At 43.4% G+C, this 20,623-nt stretch overlaps 1 protein-coding gene across 4 annotated transcripts in view; it reads left to right on the forward strand.

Annotated features, from left to right (window-relative positions):
* LOC147733584 (protein regulator of cytokinesis 1-like) overlaps positions 1 to 20,623 on the forward strand; it is a 544,834-nt gene that overhangs the window by 209,095 nt on the left and 315,116 nt on the right. For 2 of the 4 annotated variants that reach the window (XM_086958174.1, XM_086958175.1), the window contains exon 8: positions 4,250 to 4,386. In XM_086958174.1, coding sequence (XP_086814300.1) covers positions 4,250 to 4,386 — 137 coding nt within the window. The remainder of the gene's footprint in view (positions 1 to 4,249; positions 4,387 to 20,623) is intronic. The other 2 variants (XM_086958173.1, XM_086958176.1) reach the window with 1 other exon arrangement.

The raw sequence follows: 20,623 nt of genomic DNA on the forward strand, positions 1-20,623 counted from the left end.
ATTTCGATCTTTGTAATTGAGCAGGCAAGTTACTATGGAATCGGGTGTTGAATCAGGTGGCATTCGTGACAGTGTGGTGGGCTCTTTTCACAATAAAAACTGGGGACAATACTTCCCCGAATAATCCATTTGATTGATGTTGGTGAATTCCGGGAAACCTGTTTGGAGATTATTGCGCAGCGAGCGTAATTATTTGGGTAATGACGCGTTCCGCGGAAAACGCGGATTTGCCCAAAATTCTGCTTTCCGCAGCTTCGCGTAATTATTTGCTTGTTCGCGTTCCCCGTATGCGTATTCACTAGATATTTCCCCCTGAGCATGCAAACAGCTATCACGAACAGGATAAAAGCACTGCGAACAAGCAATTTGGCATCTTTTTTACATTTTTGCAGAGTTTTGCGTAGCTAAACTACGCAAATTCCGCCCACCCCTACCTCTATCTTCCAATTAAGTGTCCCCTTCCAGACCACCTGACGTGGCAGTGGGGGAGGTATGTATTCGCGCTAGGATCTGAATGTATATGCCAGTCATATTGCACCTCGTTTGCCAGGAACGAATGGTGAGGAAACGTCCCATGTGGGCTCCTGGGGTTTTGACCCTCTGGTAGGTATAGTTTATATGATCGAAGCTGCTGCCCCCGCAGGGTTCGAGTATGTAGATAGTCGTTGCTTATTGCAGTTCAGATAAATGGCCCGCCTCTCCCTGGGAAAGTAATTGAGGCCGGGGGCACGAGCAGGCCTCCCAACACCACTAGGGGCATCGCAGGATTGCAGTAAACCGCAGTAGGGCCCCGAGTCTGATCAATATCGCTGATGGACCTTGGCAAAGTAAGCATCAGGCAGGCGTTGTCAGTCCGTGTCACCATCACCGGTTAAAGGTCCAGCCAAGGACCGAACTTGTTCGGAAAACTTGAAACCATGGAGATCATGGATACCAGCAGGGAGCACTCTCATGATGATAGTGCCACCAGAGGATTCCCTCCCATGGGGGCTCGAAAAACATAGGGGCAGGCCGCAAGGCGCAGGTCTAATATCAATGCAGCAGTGTAGGACACAGTCTGGCCTCTGCGACTAGGCCCTCCTGTGTAGCAGGGAGTAAGCTGGTCACGTGGTCATTGAGCCTGCCGAGCCTGGCCCCCAGCCAAAAATCTCATTGCCAGCAAATCGCAGCCACGGGCTCAAGCCCAGCTCTAACCATGATCATGTAAGGCCCTGCCCGGCGGCAAGGATTGGGCAGGGCCTCCTCCACGATCCGGGCTGGCGATGTCGCTGCTCTCCCTATCCTGACCCGAAGCTGTGGTGTAGCAACACTTCACGGCAGGCCAGCCGGGGTCGAAAACCTCCTGTCCCCACTCATGACAGCAGGGAGCTCTGGCTGGTGCCTTCCAATTTCTCGCTCTCAATGTGCGTGGCTCACTTCGGCCCAGCAGGCCTTCTGACCGCAGACTCTTCTACACCAAGGCTGGGCCAGGTGCCGCCTCGCTTTTCAGTCTGCAGAGTCCCCCTGGATGTTGATAGATGTACAATCCCATATTCATTTCCTTTGTCTAGTACAGTTTGTGGGTTCTAATTAAACATAAGTAACTACAGTTAGACCAAAGAAAAAGTAGCAAAGATACTGAAATTGTAAATAAAGTTGGAGTTGAAATGGACGTCCTTTGTTACTATTCTAGACTGATAGTCAAAATGTTGACCCCCTGCATGATGGAGTTTCTTTAATTTGTCACATTATTGTGTTGGCCTCTATAGATGTTGGTAGCTAACGTACCTTAGAGGTAGCAGAAATGTTAGAAATTAATGAAGGACAAAACGTTAAAACGTTTGATTGGCCAAGTGCCATTTTTAACTTTCTACTTGGTTCAAATTATTGTAAGAACAGGATTCCCTTATAGGAATTAGACGAACGTAAGTAAACTATTCTAGTCCCAAGATTTCTATTGTGGTCCAATACAAGTGACACTTACATGAGTCCAAGAAATGAAAATAGAGAAGGAAATTGTGGAAAAAATTTGTGGTACTTTTAAGAAGAATTTAGGTGAAGAATTAGCCAATTTGATAGCGTTGAAAAATAAAAGTATAAAGCTCGAAGGATCTGTATTTCCAGTAGAAAAAGATTGAAAAATAGGTTTTAGAATGAAAACGTGTAGTCACCATTCTAAGTTCTAATAGGTGCTTCTCAACTCTCATTCCACAGCTAATCTTTTTGACTTCCTCATTACTATGCAGGCATAAGGTGGTGCAAGTTTTGCTCCCATTTCTACCCCTTGTTGTTGTAGGTGGATATGATTGTTGATTGTGAGAACATGTTGCCAATCAATCTTGTCTAGTTTCCTCAAGACATCTTTTGTGTTCAGGATGAATGATGAAAGTTTCTGTATGAATGGTTGTAGTTCATTTTCCGTGTACTCGCCTAATCTGGAACAGATTAAATCAATTCCTGTAATAATAGGTTTTTCTTTGGGTGAGAAACCTGGCTTGTGCACCTTGAAGTGTTTATTTGGTTGCCATGATTGGATGTTTGATATAAAGCTACTGTGTCTTTTAGAGTGTTCTTAGGCCTAAATTATACCATCTGTCAACATTTTCCGATAACCATTTTAGAGCATCCGACATAGGATTCTTAAATATTTTTTGATAATTAGAATGATCCAACTGTCGATTAACCTCATGTAGGTAGTCTTCAGTCTGTACAGTTACAATATTTCCTCTAGTTTCTGCCTCTTTAATATAATTGGATTATGGTTTAGATCTTCTATTGCCTTATGTTAATCCTGGGTGATATTCTTATAAAGGTATTTAGTTTTGGAAATGTGTATCTTATATTCCTTCTCCACGTCTTGAAGTACTGCTGTGTAAAATAGCTCTACAGAATTTCCAGGGGGTAAAGTTGGTGTAAATGTTGTTTGTTTAGTGAACTTGCTTTCCAGTATGTGATGCATTAATTCCCAATTCCACAGCTGTTATGCTGACTTCCATAAATGAATTATTTGATAAATCCTCCATTTCTGAAAGGTGAGTTATAAGAGGAATAGCTTCCAAAACCTGTGCTGAAATATAACTGGCTATTGGTTGTCATGGATGGGTTCTGATACTGTCAGGTTTATCAATGAAGAAGACTTGGAGTTTGTCTACCAATGAATTTATGTAGATCAGTTTTTTTTAACTTGTGCAGACTTGGTTTCTCTTTTATATTTCTGTCTCCTCACAATCACTTGCCTGGGGTTTACAGGTCCAAAACCTGAGACGTAACTACACATTATCAGTCTTTCGTTGTCTGGTAATATTTGTGTTAAACTTATAAACCAAGATGCTCTTCTAAAGGAAGAAAAGGTCGCCAGGTGTTTGTACCTGGGTCTGCAGGCATGCACCTGGCTGAAGGCCAATGGTTGCTTCTGTAGGGGAATAATTTGTAACAATTTTCAAGTGAGTGAGAGGAGATGTAGCCTAATGGCCGGAACTGCTGACTTTGGAACTGGTTCATCAGGATAAAGTTCCAATATCAGTTTAACGTCCTGTGATTCTGGGCAAGCCACTTTATCTCTCTCTCTCATGCCTTTAAAAAAAAATAATAGAAATAAAAGAACTTGACACTATAACCTTTTGGTGCTCATGTAAAGCGCTGCAATGCCTTCAAACTGAGTTTGTGCTATGTAAAAGTGAAAAAAATGTGGCAAAAAATTAAATAGGTGCTGAATATTATACAATGAGTATTTGCTCAGGTTCCTATTTGGGTCATCACAAGCAATTCTTAAAAAATCTTCTAATTTCGAATATGACAGGCTATATCAGATCACTATTCTTCTAGAAAATCGATCTGTGGAGAGGTTCCCCTCATCTCAGAAATGAAGGGGAAATGTATTCCTGCTTGTTTGAAAAACAAAATTGAAGTAAGAAATTCACATTTTTTCAGGTTTGAAAAGAGCAAGAAGTGTGTTTTAAAAAACTCCACGTATCAACTGTTATTCTAGTAAGCCTTTGTTCCTCTTCTTCAAGATACTCCTCTGTCCTATCTTGTCTATACTCTTTCAGGATAGTATTCCAACAACCTGTTTAAAAATTCTGATTCTGTGAGAAATGTTCTGGTATGCTATCCTGCATTCAGGGCTACCCATAAATTGTGACAGCTGAGGACTATGGTATAAGAAAGCAACGTATCTAAGTTGTGTTGCTTGTATTTCCTGAAGCAGCAACAGTTTAGAAATCTAAAATCTTGTATTAAAGCTATGAATCATTCATTCATATATTTACAGCAGCTTGTACAGAGGACCTACTCACTCTTCATGAGGATGAGCTCATGAGGATCAAGCACCATTATGAAGTTCACAAAGAGTTGTTTGAAGGTGTGCAACACTGGCAAGACAGCTGGCAGCGTTATTTGGAATTAGAGGTAATTATGAGAGTGAAAAGACTACCTTGACTTCAAATGTTCACGAATGGTCATTTGGAAAATTTCCCTTTATGTAAATTTTCTTTCAAATTTAGTCAGGATTTTGCCGCATGGTTGAAAGTTGTAGATATCCTCCTGTCTTTTGCTCTTTGGTATTTATTTCCCTTGTGGGTTGTCCTTTAAATGCACTTGAAATATGGTTCTTAATTTTTTTTTTCCAAAGAAATAACTGCTAAATGTTCACAGTATTAATCATTGCAGTTTCGATACATGGAAAACGTTTTGTCCGTATATTTTAGATGTCAAGGTATTGATATTTCTGTGGCTTAATGTGTTGACCAACTGATAGTTTGCTGTGATTTTCTTGCTATGTCTGGGGTAATATCACAAAGCAAACTGACTCTTGAGCATGAAAATATTTTAATTTTAGAAGTAGTAGTTTTAGGGTGCCATCCAAAATCAATCTTGGTGAACTTATTTTGAGTAAATATTGTAGAGCATCACAGTGCACAAGCAAATATTGTTTAGACTTATTGTCATGTACTCAGATTTCACAAGGATGGAAATTAAATGTGTTACTCTGACCTATATCATGCTGAGCAAACCTATTGAATGTTTGTAACATTTCTTTGTTACACAGGTGCACTTTGACTGTTTGCAGGATACATTTAGCCAGGAGAGAAAAATGACCAAGCAAATATCCAAAAACATTTCAATTGACTCGTGCAATGATTATTTCTCCTTTAAGGGATCTCTTCCGATAATCATAACTGAAGTGTCTTGGCTACGTTCTGAATCCCTTACTCTATGTAGTTCTCACTAGGAAGATCAATTTTCCTTAAATAAAAAGGAAATTTGACATCCTCTTGAAGTTTGTATTGATTAATTAAAAAAAAAAAAATGATCTAATTTTATTTTTGGGTTAAAGTTACTAAATAGAGACCAGCTTCCACAAATGTGTTTAAGCAAAAATAAATATATATTGAGCACAATGTATCTTGATAGGCAGTCAATAGAGGCTGGCAAAAGCACTGCCAATGCTCTAAAGGGAGAATATTCAACCAGTGTGCCTTGATGCCAGGCCAGTGACATTGTTCCAGTTATTTTATTCTGGCTCCTGGAGCACTGAGCGCGACCTTTCTTTTCCTGGATTGTTTTTCCAAAAGCTTCGTTTTAGGATACTTGTTTCATGCCTTTAGGCTTCAGCATGTTTGTGTGCTGTGCCTAATACTCATTGCCCTGGCATAGGTAGCCCCCCTCTAGCTGGGTGCACTATACCAGTGGTGAGGATACAGGTGTATGAGCTCTGTACCCCTACAGTGTCTAAGCCAATTCCTAGACATTGTAAGTTCAGTAATGCCATAAAGAGCATATGGTGCTGGGAGTATGACATTATGAACTCCACAGCACCATTATGGCTTTACTAAAAACTGGGTAGCTTGGTATCAAATGTCTCAGCACATTAAACCCACCCTGATGCTAGGGTGGAATTTAATGAAAAATGCTCTGAGGGCATATTAGAGGTTTCCCCTAAAAAATGATCTAACTTTAGTGTCCTTGCTGAGTGGCAGTTCACCAGCTGCCACCACCAGTCCTGTTTCTGGACCCTTGGGTCGAGAGCCTGCCGCTCTTGGGGTCCTGAAACAAAGCACATCCTGGGACGAGGTGCCAAGCCTCCTCCCCTAGGATGGGCAGGGTCCAGGAAGGGGAAGCTTCAAAGGCTTGCCATGTTACTCCAGCCATTTGCTTCTCCCAGCAACTGCCCCCCACAGGTTCTGACCCCCACTTTGGGCGGGAGAAGCGACGGAAAAAAGCAAGTCATGAGGTGAATCCACCTTTGCCAACTCAACCCCTCAGGTGGGGTAGGCAAGACGAGGCTCTACTCTGTCCCCGCCACCTTGCAGATGGGGGGGGGGGTGGATGACTGGGGCCCAACCAATCTGAGTGAGGTGAAGGTCCCCCTCCTACTGGAGGGTGGCATAGGGGGTATACCCTCCCCAACGGAGGGAACAATTGGTCTGGACCTGTAACTCCCCTAAATGTAGTTTTTAGGGGCATCACTGAATCTTGCCCCCGCAGACGAGAAGAAACCAGGAGGAGGACATAAGGGCATGCTCAAGAAGAGGACACCAACTGACTTGGCCCCAGTCCTACCGGCCTGTCCTACCATCCTGACCTCGACTGACTACAGCGAAATCCCGGTGTGTCTTGCAGCCAGCTGCCCCCAAGAACCATGAGGAACAGTCCTGCCTTCCCAAAGCAGACTTTGTTTTCCGTGAGCACCGGATTTGCTCACCAACTAATTCTGGCTCCAGCTAAATCAGCAAGTCTGTACCTGAGGCCCACAGCCCGAGTTAGAGTGGCCCAACACCACAATGAGATCTCCTCTGCGATCCTGACCTGGGATCTGGTGATCACTGACCTGCCTTCAGTCTCCAACCAATGCCTGCAGCCCGTTTTTTGAAGGCATTGAAACCCACCCTCCCCGTCCGCAACCTGAGCCGGTAAGAAAAACCAGATGCCAAGACACCCCTGCACCTGATGTATCACGGCCTTGGGTGGCCCCACCAACTGTCTGTGCATCTCAACTTAACTCTCCAACTTGTGGTCGCCTCCAGAAGTTCTTCTTTCCTGAGCCTGCAGTGTTTGTTGCAACTGGAGAATCCCCATTGAAATCAGCTGGGCACCCAATGCCAAATGTATGTATTTGAGCTTATATAGTGCACAGCTACCCACAAAGGGTTTCCCGGCGCTTGCTTAGGGAACCCGTCCTGGTATTCCCCTGTGAGATAACCCAGGCAGGGTATCCACAAGGTGAAAGCCAGGCATCCCGCCGCGAGGGGCCGTTGTGGAGATTAAGCAAGCTATTGCCCAGAGTCGCAGAGTGTGAACCCTTGAGTCGAGAAGGCACCGGAGCGAGAATTATCGAGTCCGTGGAATTTTTAGCCCAAGACCCGCCGAGGCGGGGAATTGAACCCTGGTCCAGGGCCGATCTCAGCTTCCGGGTCTGCCGCCTCTAACCCCTGAGCCACACTTCTCCACAAAAACGGCACCCTGCACCCGGCTGCCCTGTGCCTCTGTGGGTGCATCTTTAGTGCTAAAATAGATCCCTCTTTGCCCTGAGCCTAACACAAGGAGCTTTGCTCCCACACCCTTGTGGCCTGCTCGTGAGCAGCCACCAACCGGAGGCCCCCTATCCCCCTTTGGATAACATTGGGCCTTTGCACCCGGGCGCCCTGGTGCGCTTAGGGTGCTTTGAGAGTGCATCCTTTATCCTGGGGATCCCTGGTTCTAACCCCAGAATACCAACTCCACAACATAAGTACTTTCCGTTAACCGATAACCTGGTTTTCTCCCAGAGGACTGCATTTCTGTTTAAAAAATTTTTTTTATTGTGGAGCTGGTTTGTATGAAACATGGAAAAACTGCAAATTATAAAAGCTGAATTACTTACCTATTCTCTAGGAAATGTCCAAATGTGATATCTAGGCATATCACACTGAATTTGAAAAAGTAACTTAAAAAGTAATCTGAAAGTAATCTACAAAGTAATCTCAAAAGTAACTAAAGTAATTTTTACTGTTGACTTACTTGTAAACAAACCAATTACGTCCAACTGCATTTCAATTGTATTTGAACTGCAATATACCTGCAAAGTATTATAGCACTTACCTGCACAGGCCTGGCTTGGTTCTAGAGATAAAATAACTAAATATTGTTATCCAAACAAATCGGCCTGAGTTCAGTTTTTGAGTGTGTGGCTTCATTTCTTGCCTGAGTGTGTACAATAAATGCTTAACACTACCCTCTGATACAGCCTGACTACTCACCCACACTACCAGAAAGAGAGAGTAAGGTATTTACTTTTACCTCTTCCATCCTTTGGGGTTCCACTGGACTCTGTGCACACTATACATTACTTTGGTATAATATATACAGATGCAGCTTCTTACGCACCCAACTCCCATTCACCCTCCTCCCCCCTCTTCTCTTGTCAATAGTCAAACACTTTGTCTGGACCGCGCCATTGATGTCCTCAACTGCTGCACCATCTGGTTAGTGCCACAGTAGTATAGTATGACAAGATTCTCTGTGGGCTATTCCATAGAGTTAAAGGCTTTCTTTCAGTTTGCTCTCACACTGATAGCTTGCTCCTCCTTTGGTAAGGACTCTTCCAGACGGGTATCTAGAGAGATGTCTAAATATGGAGATTCCTGTAGTTCCCAGATATGGACTGTGACAGTTGCCACTTATTAATCCTAGAGAGCATGATTGCATTCAACATCCTAGTTAAGATTTTGTTGACAAGATTTATTTGTGGCATGCAGCACCACCTGTAAAGATGAATAGATTAAATTGGTCTGTAGAATGGATCAGGAATCTTAAAAGCAGGATACTTCCTGTGTCTTTAGATTCAGAATATTCCTATATGTTCTTTACTTGCTGAGATGTGTTTCCAGCGAATACTACTACTTCACCTCCTAAATGCTCTCCTACAAACCTTCTTGCAGCAGCTACACCAGTGCCAACTTTTAAGTAAAACACGACAAAGCTCTGTGGCACATTCTGCAGTGCACACTTTTCCATCTATGGTGTCAGTCATGCAGTACCTGGCAGAAAATTGCACTTGCCATTCCGGCTTCTCAAATGCCATCCCAGTTGCTTGAAAGCAATTCATTCCCTTCCAGTGTGGCAGTATCAATCTGTTACCTTGGAGCGCTTTTTCATCAGTGCTGACATAGTCCTTCTTGGAGTATGTGTTCCTACTCCACTGGGTTGATCTTCCAGGGAATCGGACGCTCCAAGAGATGCAGTTGTTGAAAATATATGTTCGAGGCATTTGAGCTGCAGATTGGACACTATGCATAGATAACCATCTGGTGTTGGGCTCGGATGTTTGCATGTTTTTGTCTTCGAAGAAGTCTTGTAGTCATGAGGTTGATGACTCCTCCTTCGGTCGACAGTGTGCATGGGCTTCGGCTCCATAGTTTTTTTTTTTCCGCCATCCGGTTCGGATGTGACTTGCTGTGCTTCGATTGTTATCGAAACCCCCTTTGACGCGCAATCACACTTAACCGATGGTATTGTCTTGATTGCGTGCCTTTGACACGCACACTCGACAACTTTCCATCCGCCTACCTTCGCGGATAGAGATGGACGTTGATGGAATGGACTCCATTTAAGAAATGTCCACATTATCACCGCTGCTATTCGCCCTTATATGAGAGCCCCTGGTGGCCTGGGTAAGGCGAGACCCGGTCATTCGCGGGCTTCGTTGGACTGCTGCCTGCGCGGATCGCATATCCCTATATGTAGACTCTGTTCTCCTATACATGGCCTCTCCCAGACGTTCCCTGTCCTGTGTGTTGGACATCGTAGCTCATACGAGAAATACTCCGGTTACATGTTAAATTGGACCAAATCTATGCTGTCTTTTGCAGGGCCGTCCGCCGATACTACCAGCTGGGTGCGACGTAATGAATGCGGAGGAACACTTCGAATACTTAGGAATCCATGTCACACATGAACCAGAGGTCTTAATGACTCGGAATCTTCAAGTCCCCTTACAACGGCTACAAAGAGACATCAAATACTGGCAATCGCTACTGCTGATGCTCTGGGGGGAAGTGGCACTTTTTAAAATGATGGCGCTCCCAAGGTTCCTGTACGTCCTCCAGAATACGCCCTTCCCAGTTCCCCAGTCCTACTTCCAAGCCATAGAGGCAGAAATCCTCAAACTTCTCTAGAGCAACAAAGCAGCCCGCATAACTATGACAAAACTGTACCAAACATGGTGCGATGGTCAAATAGCTCTCCTGAGTATCCAAACGTTCCACTGGGCGTCCCAATTAACTGTAATTAGCCATTTGCTCCACATCCCCCATACGGACCAGGCTTACAGTCTAGACCGAGTACAATTGGGAGAGGAGGGCCTCTACCGTGCACTATACAACAAAATACAGGCCCTGATGGGCCTGACAAACCACACACTCAAAGTGTGGCACATAGCACGCAAAAAACTGGGATGGCACAATGTCCCTCTGGGTCATGGATACACTGGGCAAGAGCAAAACCTTCAAACACTGGTACAATATAGGAATATCCAAAGTTGAGGACCTCTGGGTGCGGGGGAAAATACTCACATTTGCACAACTCACATCACACTACGAGGTGGCGCCAAGGGAGCAATTCCGATACCGCCCAATATAACGTGCCCTTGAGACGGCAATTCCCCCTGACACTACTCCTCCTGAGGCCTCGCCATTAGGGGACAGGATATTGATGGAACATATGGACAAAAAAGCAATCTCCATGACATACTGGAAAATTATCAATAACATGCGCAACCCCATGCAAAAACTCAGACAAAAGGAGCGGAGAGGTAGGAGACCTAGAGGACACTGATTGGCAGGAGGCACTAGCATCATCCAGGGAAGTGGCAATTGCATCCGGACTGCGCCTAGTACAGCTTAAGATACTACACCGAATTTACTACACAAGACCTACTCTTTATAAAATGGGGAAAACTGACACCCAACTTTGCCTGAGGAAGTGTAGTGTGATCGATACCTTCTTCCATACCATCTGGGCCGACCCCCGCAATAACGACATACTGGTCATCTGTTATGGCCATGTAGGAAAGTGGGTTTCTGTTGCAGTTACCCGCACACTTTTTTCCAGACTACTGAAGCACTTTTTTGTGTGCCCTGGGTCCCTGCCAATTAGGTTCCCATGGCCTGTGTTCTTTGCCCAAAACTAACCCAACTGGTATCTCTGGCCACATGTCAGCCCCTGGTAAATGGTACCGCCGGTACCCAGGGCACTGTGACTAGAGAAGGCCTGTAAGGGCTGCAACACTTGTTGTGCCACCCTTAGAAGCCCTGTTCCCAGCCCCATACACTGCCTTTGCAGGCTGCGTATCTTGGAGCAGAGTGAAGAGTCGATATGGCACATATCCCTGTGTGCCATGCCCACACGCCACTGCCCTGGCATACGTCAGACACTCCTCTAGCTGGGTGCCCTATGCCAGTGGTACCTAGTATTTATTGAAAAATGCACCACAGAGGGCATCTTGGAGATGCCCCCTGAAACTCGACCAACCCCTAGAGACCTGACTGAGAGGCTGCCTAGGCTGCCACCCCCAGACATGTTTCTGGACCCCTGGGTCGAGAGCTTGCTGCTCTCGGAGGGGTCTGAAACAATGCACATCCTGGGACGAGGTGCCAAGCATCCTCCCCCAGGATGGGCAAGGTTCACGAAGGAGAGGCTTCAAAGGCATGCCGCCTTTGTGAGCCTTTCCAGACCATTTGCTGCTTTCAGCAACTGGTCCCCACTGGTTCTACCCCCAGTTTATGCAGGAGAACCGGCGGGAAAAACAGGTAGGAAATGGAGGTGTGCCCACCTCTGCCAACTGCGCCCTCAGGTGGGGGAGGCAAGGTGAAGCACAACCTAGAGTCCCTGCCATCTTGAGGATATAGGGACTCAGTCAGGCTCCTGCCCTCACTCCCACTGGAGAGTGGCAGAATAGGGGGTGTACCCACCCCAGGGAAGGGACCCATTGGTCCCTGCCCTTTACCTACCTGTAACACCCCTACATTTAGTATTTGGAGGCACCCTGACCCTTCCTTCCTGAGATCCAGCAGCCACAAGAAAGAGGACGAGAAGCCGTGCAGAGCTAACAATAGGACGAAGCCCACTGACTTGGCACCAGCCTGTCTCCCCTCGAACCTGCTCCTGCAAAAACCCAGCATGTCCAGCGGCCAGCAACCTCAAAAACCCCGGAGGACCTGCCTTCCTTCACTTTCCAAGCGGTTTCTCCTGTGAACATCGGACGTGTTTGCACTGCAGCTTCTGGTGCCAGCTAGGAACTGCAAATCCAGCCAACTTTGCACTCGCCGAACCCAGCCCGAGCCAGACCCGAGATTCGGTGACGCCCGACCTGCCTTAAGCCTCAAGACCCCCCCTCCTCCCCCCCCACCACCACCGCGACCAGAGCTGGTAAGAAAATCAGACGTCCCAAGGCACCCCTGCACCTGACGCCCCTAGGCCTTGTGTGCCCAGTACAGCGGTGCCTAACCAACCCTCTACATCCCCTACTTACCCCTCTAATTGGTGGTAGCTCCTGGAAGATCCTCGTACCGAACCTGCAGTTTTTGTCCCGGAGAATTTCCATTGAAATCAACAGGGCACCCGACCTCAAAACAGCACCCTGCACCCGGCCGCCCTCGTACTGCTGAGGGTACCCCTTTGGTGCTAACTTGGTCCCCAACTTGCTCTGAGCTTAAACCTAGGAGCTTTGCTCCCGCAACCCCTTGCCCTGCTTGCCAGCAGCCACCAACCGGAGTCCCACCTATCCTCCATAGGTTAACATTGGGCCTCAATACTCTGCACCTGGCCTCCCGAGTGCCGCTGAGGGTGCTAAAACAGTGCATCACTGACCCTGGGAGACCCCTGAGTCTAACCCCAGGACCCAAACTCCATCGGCCTATTACCTACCTGGAAACCGATAATCTCTTTATTCTCATAGAATAACATTGACACTTTTTCTCCCAAAAAGTTTTTAAGTGTCAACTTTTGAAAACTAAAAATATTCCTTTAAAATCAGCCGAATCACCAAAACGCATTTTCTCAACAGTTTTCAGAAAATTTCCCAGTGCTGAATGTAGGTATCTTCTTTGAATCTAGGTATCCAGCACTGAGTAAGAAAAAGTATTGTTAACATAACTTACCTGCTAAGTGAATTTCCTCCCATAGGATAACATTGGTGATTCTATGTGAAAAAAGTTTTTAAGTGTCAACTCTCGAAATGCAATTATCTTTAAAAATCGTACCTCTAACTAAAACGTGTTTACTCTCCTTTTTTCAGGGAATGTCCCAGTGCTGAATCTAGGATCCAGCACTGTTAGCAAAAGTAATTGGAAAAGTAATTAACTGCATTTACTCTCCTTTTTTCACGAAATGTCCCAGTGCTGAATCTAGGATCCAGCACTGTTAGCAAAAGTAATTGGAAAAGTAATTAACCGCATTTTACTTAAAAAGCCCATTCATTCGAATGTACTATACCTGCAAAGTGTTGCAAACTGCTTACTTAAAACTAACTAAAGCCAGTACAAGTTATTTTACAATTTTGAACTGTGTTCATACAAGTAACTTACTACTGCAAAGTATTTTTATGCTTACCTGTGCCAGGCTCGCTTGGTTCTAAAAACAAAACAGTATATTTTATACAAAAACAATTGGCCTAGAGTTCAGTTCTTGAGTGTGTGAATTCATTTGCTGATTGAGTGTGTACATCAAATGCTTAACACTGTCCTCTGATACTGCCTTACTTCTCGACCAAGCTACCACTATAGAGAGTACGTTTCTATCTAACTTTAACCTTTGCCAAACCTCTGGAGACCCTTGGACTCTATACACACACTGTACCTCACTTTGGTGTAGTATATATGGTCCTCTATGTTCGTGACCCTGAAGCATATCTGGAACAACTTATCTGGAAATATTTCCGATTTGAGTGACTCTCGGTGCTCCGTTAACTGGAGTAAATCAGTTGTACTGCCGTTGACTGTGTACACGCCACACCGAGCTTAGGTACCCACTAGTATGGAGCACAGACCCAGTAAAATACCTGGGTTATACAATCTAACTATGGAAAGGCAATCACACGACTTGAAGAACAAGTGGCTAGATAGATAAAATTACCATTATCGCCTCCAGACAGAATATCCCTATTTAAGATGATTGTACTACCGAAGTTAGTATATTTATTCATGAATATTCCCATTCGGTTAACATTAACACATTTAGTCACTACGCTCCATACATTACTAATCCTGCTCGAATAGGGTGGTAAAAAACCAAGAGTGAAGTGGGAGGTGGTCACACTTCTATACGAAATGGGTGGGTACACGGCTCCAGATTTACAATTATACTATCTCTGTGCTTAGGCACATTACGCCTACTATTGGCAACAGGCTGCTGCCTTCATCTCGCATGTGGCAGTGGAGGCTGGTACTGTTCATCCAATACCGCTTAAAGCCATGACTGTAAATACTAGTACTATATTTGAAAAGGGAGAAATAGATACGAGCAATGCACAATCAGCACGTGGAAGGAGCTTTGGAAGAGGGCGCTGAAGCTCCCTCTATACGCTCCATCTATGCCGCTTTTGCACCATACTGGACTCTGACGAGTGAGGCTGGTGCGCTCAAGGTCTTGCATGAAGCAGGAATATACACAGTGGGAGATAAATTTCATGAAGGGAAATTCTTCGGTGTCTCAACATTTGTAGCGGAAAGGAAGGGCTCTACAATGCTGATGTTCATATACAGCAGATGACGCACAGCATTACGTGCACTATATCCAAGCTCTCCTGAGGAGCCGCTCTCCTGAGGAGCTTTACAGCTAATCTACACAACGCAAATAAGGTTTAAAATGTAACTTTATATAGTGTTTCATAAATAGATGGGGTTAGTGTAGTTCCTATATTCCCAATAGGTTCTGCGCATTGGAATAACATATCCTATAGATCTGACGTAGGACTTATGTCTTCTAGGTCTCTATTGAATATATTAGACTTAATTGTGAGTGCCAGCTAGCTCAGAGATGACTAGAAACTTTCTCGAATACACAAGAAGGGATTAGTTTCTGATAACTGCATAAATATGACCACTTTGTTTCCCAAGAATAAGAAAAGTATCTCTAGAGTCGCGGAAACAATAGATGGTTATTTTACTCAGTCAATCGTGCATGCTTCGTTTCACCAGAGGTGCAGAGAAATAGAAAGACGGGCGTTTTCAATGAAAGTATTTATTGAACAGTCTTCTTTCTCATGCAGAAGAAATTAATTGCTACAATCGTATTACCGGTTGCAAAGTACAATGCATACATTATAAAGAATATTATAAAATACTGTAAAAGCAGGATATGGTTTCTAAGCCATAGAATACATAAAGACTAAAAAAGTACTCAACTCAACTGGTGCTTCTAAAATACGCCTACCCCGGTGTACCTAACCTAAGTCTAGTACAAGGGAAGAAGTGAGGTGTAGCTTAGTTTCAGTATTCTTTGCCAAGAATCTATCCAAGAATTCTCTAAAGGTCTAATCAGCTCCATACCTTGGTTTTAGAATAAAGTTCTGGTGTCTCTCTCAGGATTCGATTTCCCAACAACCCGCAAGGGTAGCTTGAAAACACTGGAGCTGGATTTCTCGGCAGGATAAAAGACCGCTTCTCTCTGTGCGTCTGCTGGAGGGTCGACTGTGTGGAACTGCGCCAAACCACTGTGTTTGCTTGGGCAAGTGTGGGCATATTTGTACCTTGAAGGTGCCGAGTTTGACGTAAGGTTGGACATAATGTCATCAAAGGGTCTCAGTACTTTGAAAACTCCATGAGTTCTTGGACAAATCAATATTCAAGTGTAGATTTTCGGAACTAGTGGAAGTAGCCATGCAGTATTAGGCCTGCATGAGCTATGTCTTAATATGGTTGATTTCTATGCCTATATAAGGATACAGTACTTTATACCTATATAAGGGCATGAATCGGGAAAATTACACTAGGGTCCTAAAATGCTATACAACACCCACGTCACGTATCACGTTCAATATTACTAAACCTATAAGCATCTAAAACATAACTAAAGAATGTGTTCACAATCCCACCAAAAATACATAAAATGCATTGCAAAATGGTTGTACACATAAATATTTGTACTGTACGCATTTTAAAAGCGATAGTTATCATTCAAAGCATACAGTGGCAATGCTATATGAAATAATAAAAAATGACATTTATGAATGGCTGTTTACAGAAGAAAAAGTCGAGGCCATTTCAAAGCAAAATATATAAACTTATTATTTTTGAGGACCAGGCCTAATATTGTCTCTAGAAAGTGTTCAAAAAGAATTTCTTGTTCTCTAAGAATGGTTCTACTTTAAGCAGATTACTTAGTGCCAGAAAAAAGTTCAATTTTGGGAAAGTTGTATCAAAATAGTAGAAAAATAGTTACAGACAAGCGAAGGTCGAGTTCAGAGTTCATGGAACGCTGTGCTAATTTCAAAAGTTATTCTCAGTGTTAGGAGAAAACATCAAATCGTCTAAGCTGGCAAAGAAATAGTCTACAACAGTAGGTGAAAGTGGAACTGCTTAATTAAGTAGATCAATTGTGCACAGATGAGAAGCATCGCCGTCGGCGTCATTCGCATTAGCAACGTTCGCATTAGATGATATCTGTATGCCTGTTCAATGTACCCCACCATTAGCTAGAAGTGCAGGTGATATCTCAATGAATGCCGTCATCATTATTGGCAGCCGTTGGGGGCAACACGATGCATGAGCCGTTACCGGACCAAGCAAAGCGTCAACATCTGTTGGCAGTGCTGAGGGAAGTGTAAGACAAACGTCAAACATGCATTTCTTCTCCGCAAAGCAAGCATCGTAGAACAGGTAAGATGCAATCTTGCCAGATTGGTCGGAAAGAAAGGAACCATGTGGTATTCAGATCTCTTAAACGCGCCATGCAAAGAATCTGTAATTCTGTCACGGTACCGCATGGCTAGGAAAGCGTTCTCCATGGTAGTCTGGGTATCGCTGATGACTGGACTTGCCGTATCGGAGCAGAAGAAATAAACAGTATCCCTGTTATGAGTCCCAAAATGAGAGGCAGAACAGAGTGCACGAAGTTTGGAAAAATGCCTAGGACTGATTCGAAGGGTGCTAACAGACCTGAGACTTTTTTCTTACATACATGTACAATACAACTCATATCAGACAAGTTTAAGATACAACTAAACATTTCTGTATTGGACAGTTCGTTGATATTAGGGCATGTATCTTCGCAGAAGTCCTTGCGACTTGCAGATCCTACTTTTCTCTGGACGAGGTCAGTGGCACAGTTTTTTGCATTAGAATGGCTTTCATTCTGCTTGAAGTATCAATTCGTATAGAAGAGATGTTCAGTGAAGGCCATAGCGGCGACTCCCTGTCTGTCTTGCTTTTGGAAACACTGCTCGTATACAAGTGACCCTGGCTGACACACTAACTAGATAGGCTATACCTGGCATCATTCCACAACAGCTGTGATCACTCAACATTATGTAGCTACCATTTGATAGCTGCCTAAAAACTGGGTCTATCACGGATGCTGGAGAACCGTGCAGGTGGCAAGAAAGTTTGTTTGAAGAACTCACGCAGGCCCCGTGTAAATTAATACCTTGACACAAGTGTACCGCTTGGTGGGTTCTTACAATTTTTCCCACTGAGAAATACCTCCTTACCCCCACTCCAACATTTGTGTGTGTTTGGTAAATTCCAGGTCGACTTAATGTATTTTTTACCCAACCTTTCATACATGCCTGCTGGCATGTGTCTTAAGCAATACTGAAACTGGAAAATCGTCACTGGTATTGCTATGGTGCCATGTATTATCCATTTAATGACCGGTTTCTCAGAAACAGTTAATGGTAATCTTTCCAGTTTTTCTATGCTCAGCACTGTATAGTCTGCTCCTCTTTGTGCCAAATAGAGTTGTTTATCTGTAAGCTTAAATACAGTAAACAATGACGTGGTGTGATTAGACGCCATGGCACGTAGCCTGAAAGGAGATTTTGTAACGTCCAGCCTAGTAGCATTATAGAACGTAATTGAGACTGGCCATGTTGTAATATTAGCAAGTCCTGTTCTATTATGTCAATGGCAGATGATACAATGCTGTTCAAAGAATACATTCTGGAGGACAGATTCGTTAACCCATTGTCCCATACAGAGAGAGCTTTCTCTAAATTAATACGATCAATTTCTCGTATTCGTTCTGCAGTTTCCATTTTGCGTGACTTTCCATGCTTTATTGTAAGCAGCGTATATACCGGCGTAAATGAAACGTTTGAGGTGGTCTACGAAGTACAAGTAAGAAGTCTCTCAAATCAACGCCATCTTTAAGTAAAATTAAGTGTTGCTTAATTTCTGAAGTGTGGATTTCTGTAGCCACTCAAGGCATAGTTTTCCTACACTGTAAGTTATTATCCCTGGATGTAGTCTTTGGGAATATCTTGGATCTTGCCTATTCACTGTGAACCCTTGTGTCTTGTTCAGCAATCTATCTTGACAGTTATTCATGTCTGTGGGCCAGATTAACAATTTTTTCCAATCGGGGTTAGTTCTATTCTGTAGTAAAATTTGTTACGTCTACCTCATCTGCAGTGCCATTACGGTCATGTGTGGGCTTAGGTATTGGCGGTTTATTCAAATCTTTTATCTTAGACAAGCCAAGATGTTTGTTGAACAGTGTCATTTAAAAACAATATTTGCTCTGGGATAATGCAGACTCTGAGGAAGGCTTCTAAACCTTGCACCTGCCAGTCTTTTGTGCCCCAGACAGTTTGTCTCCAGGATGTCTTTCCTTTTTTTTTATTTTAAAGAATTTTATTTGACAAGCAAGTCGAGGAGATTAACATATCCAAATACAGAATCAAAAAAAAGTAAGATAAATGAAATTCAATTCGGTGCAGGTTCATATTATACAACACACAAACAAAAGTTAAAAAAAAAATAGATCCTAATCAGGATAGATCATTAATAATTAATAAGCCATAAACAGAAAGAACATCCATGATCCAAATCATTACTAGCATTGCAGAAAATTCCCCCATATCTTGGCAAACTTTTTTTTGCTTTAATTCCTTTATTCCTAGCAATAGCATCTTCCATAGTGTAAATTTCAAGAACCAGTGTCCACCATTCAGTTATATGAGGAGGATTCTGAGAAATCCAAGCCCTAGCGATCACAAGTCTGGCACAAGCCAGTGTAATATTTAGCAGTTCTTTATAGATAGAGCTAACCGGGTATAGGGACAATAGTACCGCGGCTGCATTGAGTGAGAAGTTAATTAGTTGATTTTGCGTTAAAATATTTTCTATATCCACCCAATATTTAGCTAGTGTTGGGCATGAAGATATCCTATGTATGAGGTCTGCTGCCACCAGACCACATTTAGAACATTTAGTACGAGCATTATTAGTTATTTTGTGTCCATTTAGAAATTTCTCCAGGATGTCTTTCCAAAAGTTAAAACCTAATGTAGATAGCTGAGCATAAAAGGTCACAGAATACATTTGTTTAGTATTAGTCAACATGTTTATATTTCCTGTCTTATTCACATTTTTTAAATAAAACGTTTCTGGATTTGCAACATTAAAACCTGAGAAGTACGGAAACTTTTTCAGAAAATATTTTTGAGCTGTACTTTGGCGGCATCAGACAATGTTGCAATTGATTAGAAGTAAAAACATTTCTAGGGTTTGCGGATTGTGGAAATAATGTTGTCCATAATGATTAAAATAATACATTGTTCGTAATCTGATGAACATTCTAAGTATTCATGGTTTCTGAATTTAGCTGACATTTCTAAATCTGACATCATTATCAAAGTCCCAATCATCAGAAAATGTGCTGGGTGAAACAAAGTCACTCAAAGAAACCTTAAACTGGTGTGGAATCTCCAACAGTTCCACTTGCCATTAATCTCATAATCAGTTGTGTCCCAGGTATAGGAACGGCTGTGATGTTCACTGACCGGTCTCTTTGCTCAAGATGAGATGATTTGTGTGGTTTCAGGAGCAAGTTAATATTCTTACTTGCTGTGTCCATTGTACTGTATTTTCCATCTATCGTCTTTCCCAAACTTAAAACAAGAATGAGCCAAAGTAGGAGACAAAGCACACCTAACGCAATACAAAATTCAACCCATGATGAAAAGCAGAAATATTTTTTCAAGTTGATGGAAGAGTTCTGTAATTTTTTCTTTAACATCTTTATTTGCTGGCGTTGTTTCAGGTTCACTGGGATCCTCAGAAAATGTATAAAAGTTGATGAAATAGCCAGAGGCAGTTCTGTCAATTGTTGGGATTTCATCCGGATTTTGGGGGCTGCTTTTTCCTTTGCCATGTTGGTATAGTCAGAGGCTATATCATTGTAGACAGGTGTTTCGTGACGAACTGTTATTTGGTTTTCAAGAGGCACAAGTTACATGGCTTTGTTGCATAGTCCTTTTCTCACTGTAGGTTTATCAAAGGTGATGAGTCTTTCAGTTTGAACCTCTTGGATTTTAGCAAGATTTGGTCGTCTGCTACTATTTGGGAGTCCACTGGCCCTACTACTTATCTGCCACATGATGTGGTTTGACCAGGTCGATGGACACGACTCCTTTCTTCCAGCAAGGGGCGGCAGTAACACTGATCTT

This window comes from Lissotriton vulgaris, chromosome 2_1 (genome assembly GCF_964263255.1).
Source record: "Lissotriton vulgaris chromosome 2_1, aLisVul1.2, whole genome shotgun sequence".
NCBI classification, from domain to species: domain Eukaryota; kingdom Metazoa; phylum Chordata; class Amphibia; order Caudata; family Salamandridae; genus Lissotriton; species Lissotriton vulgaris.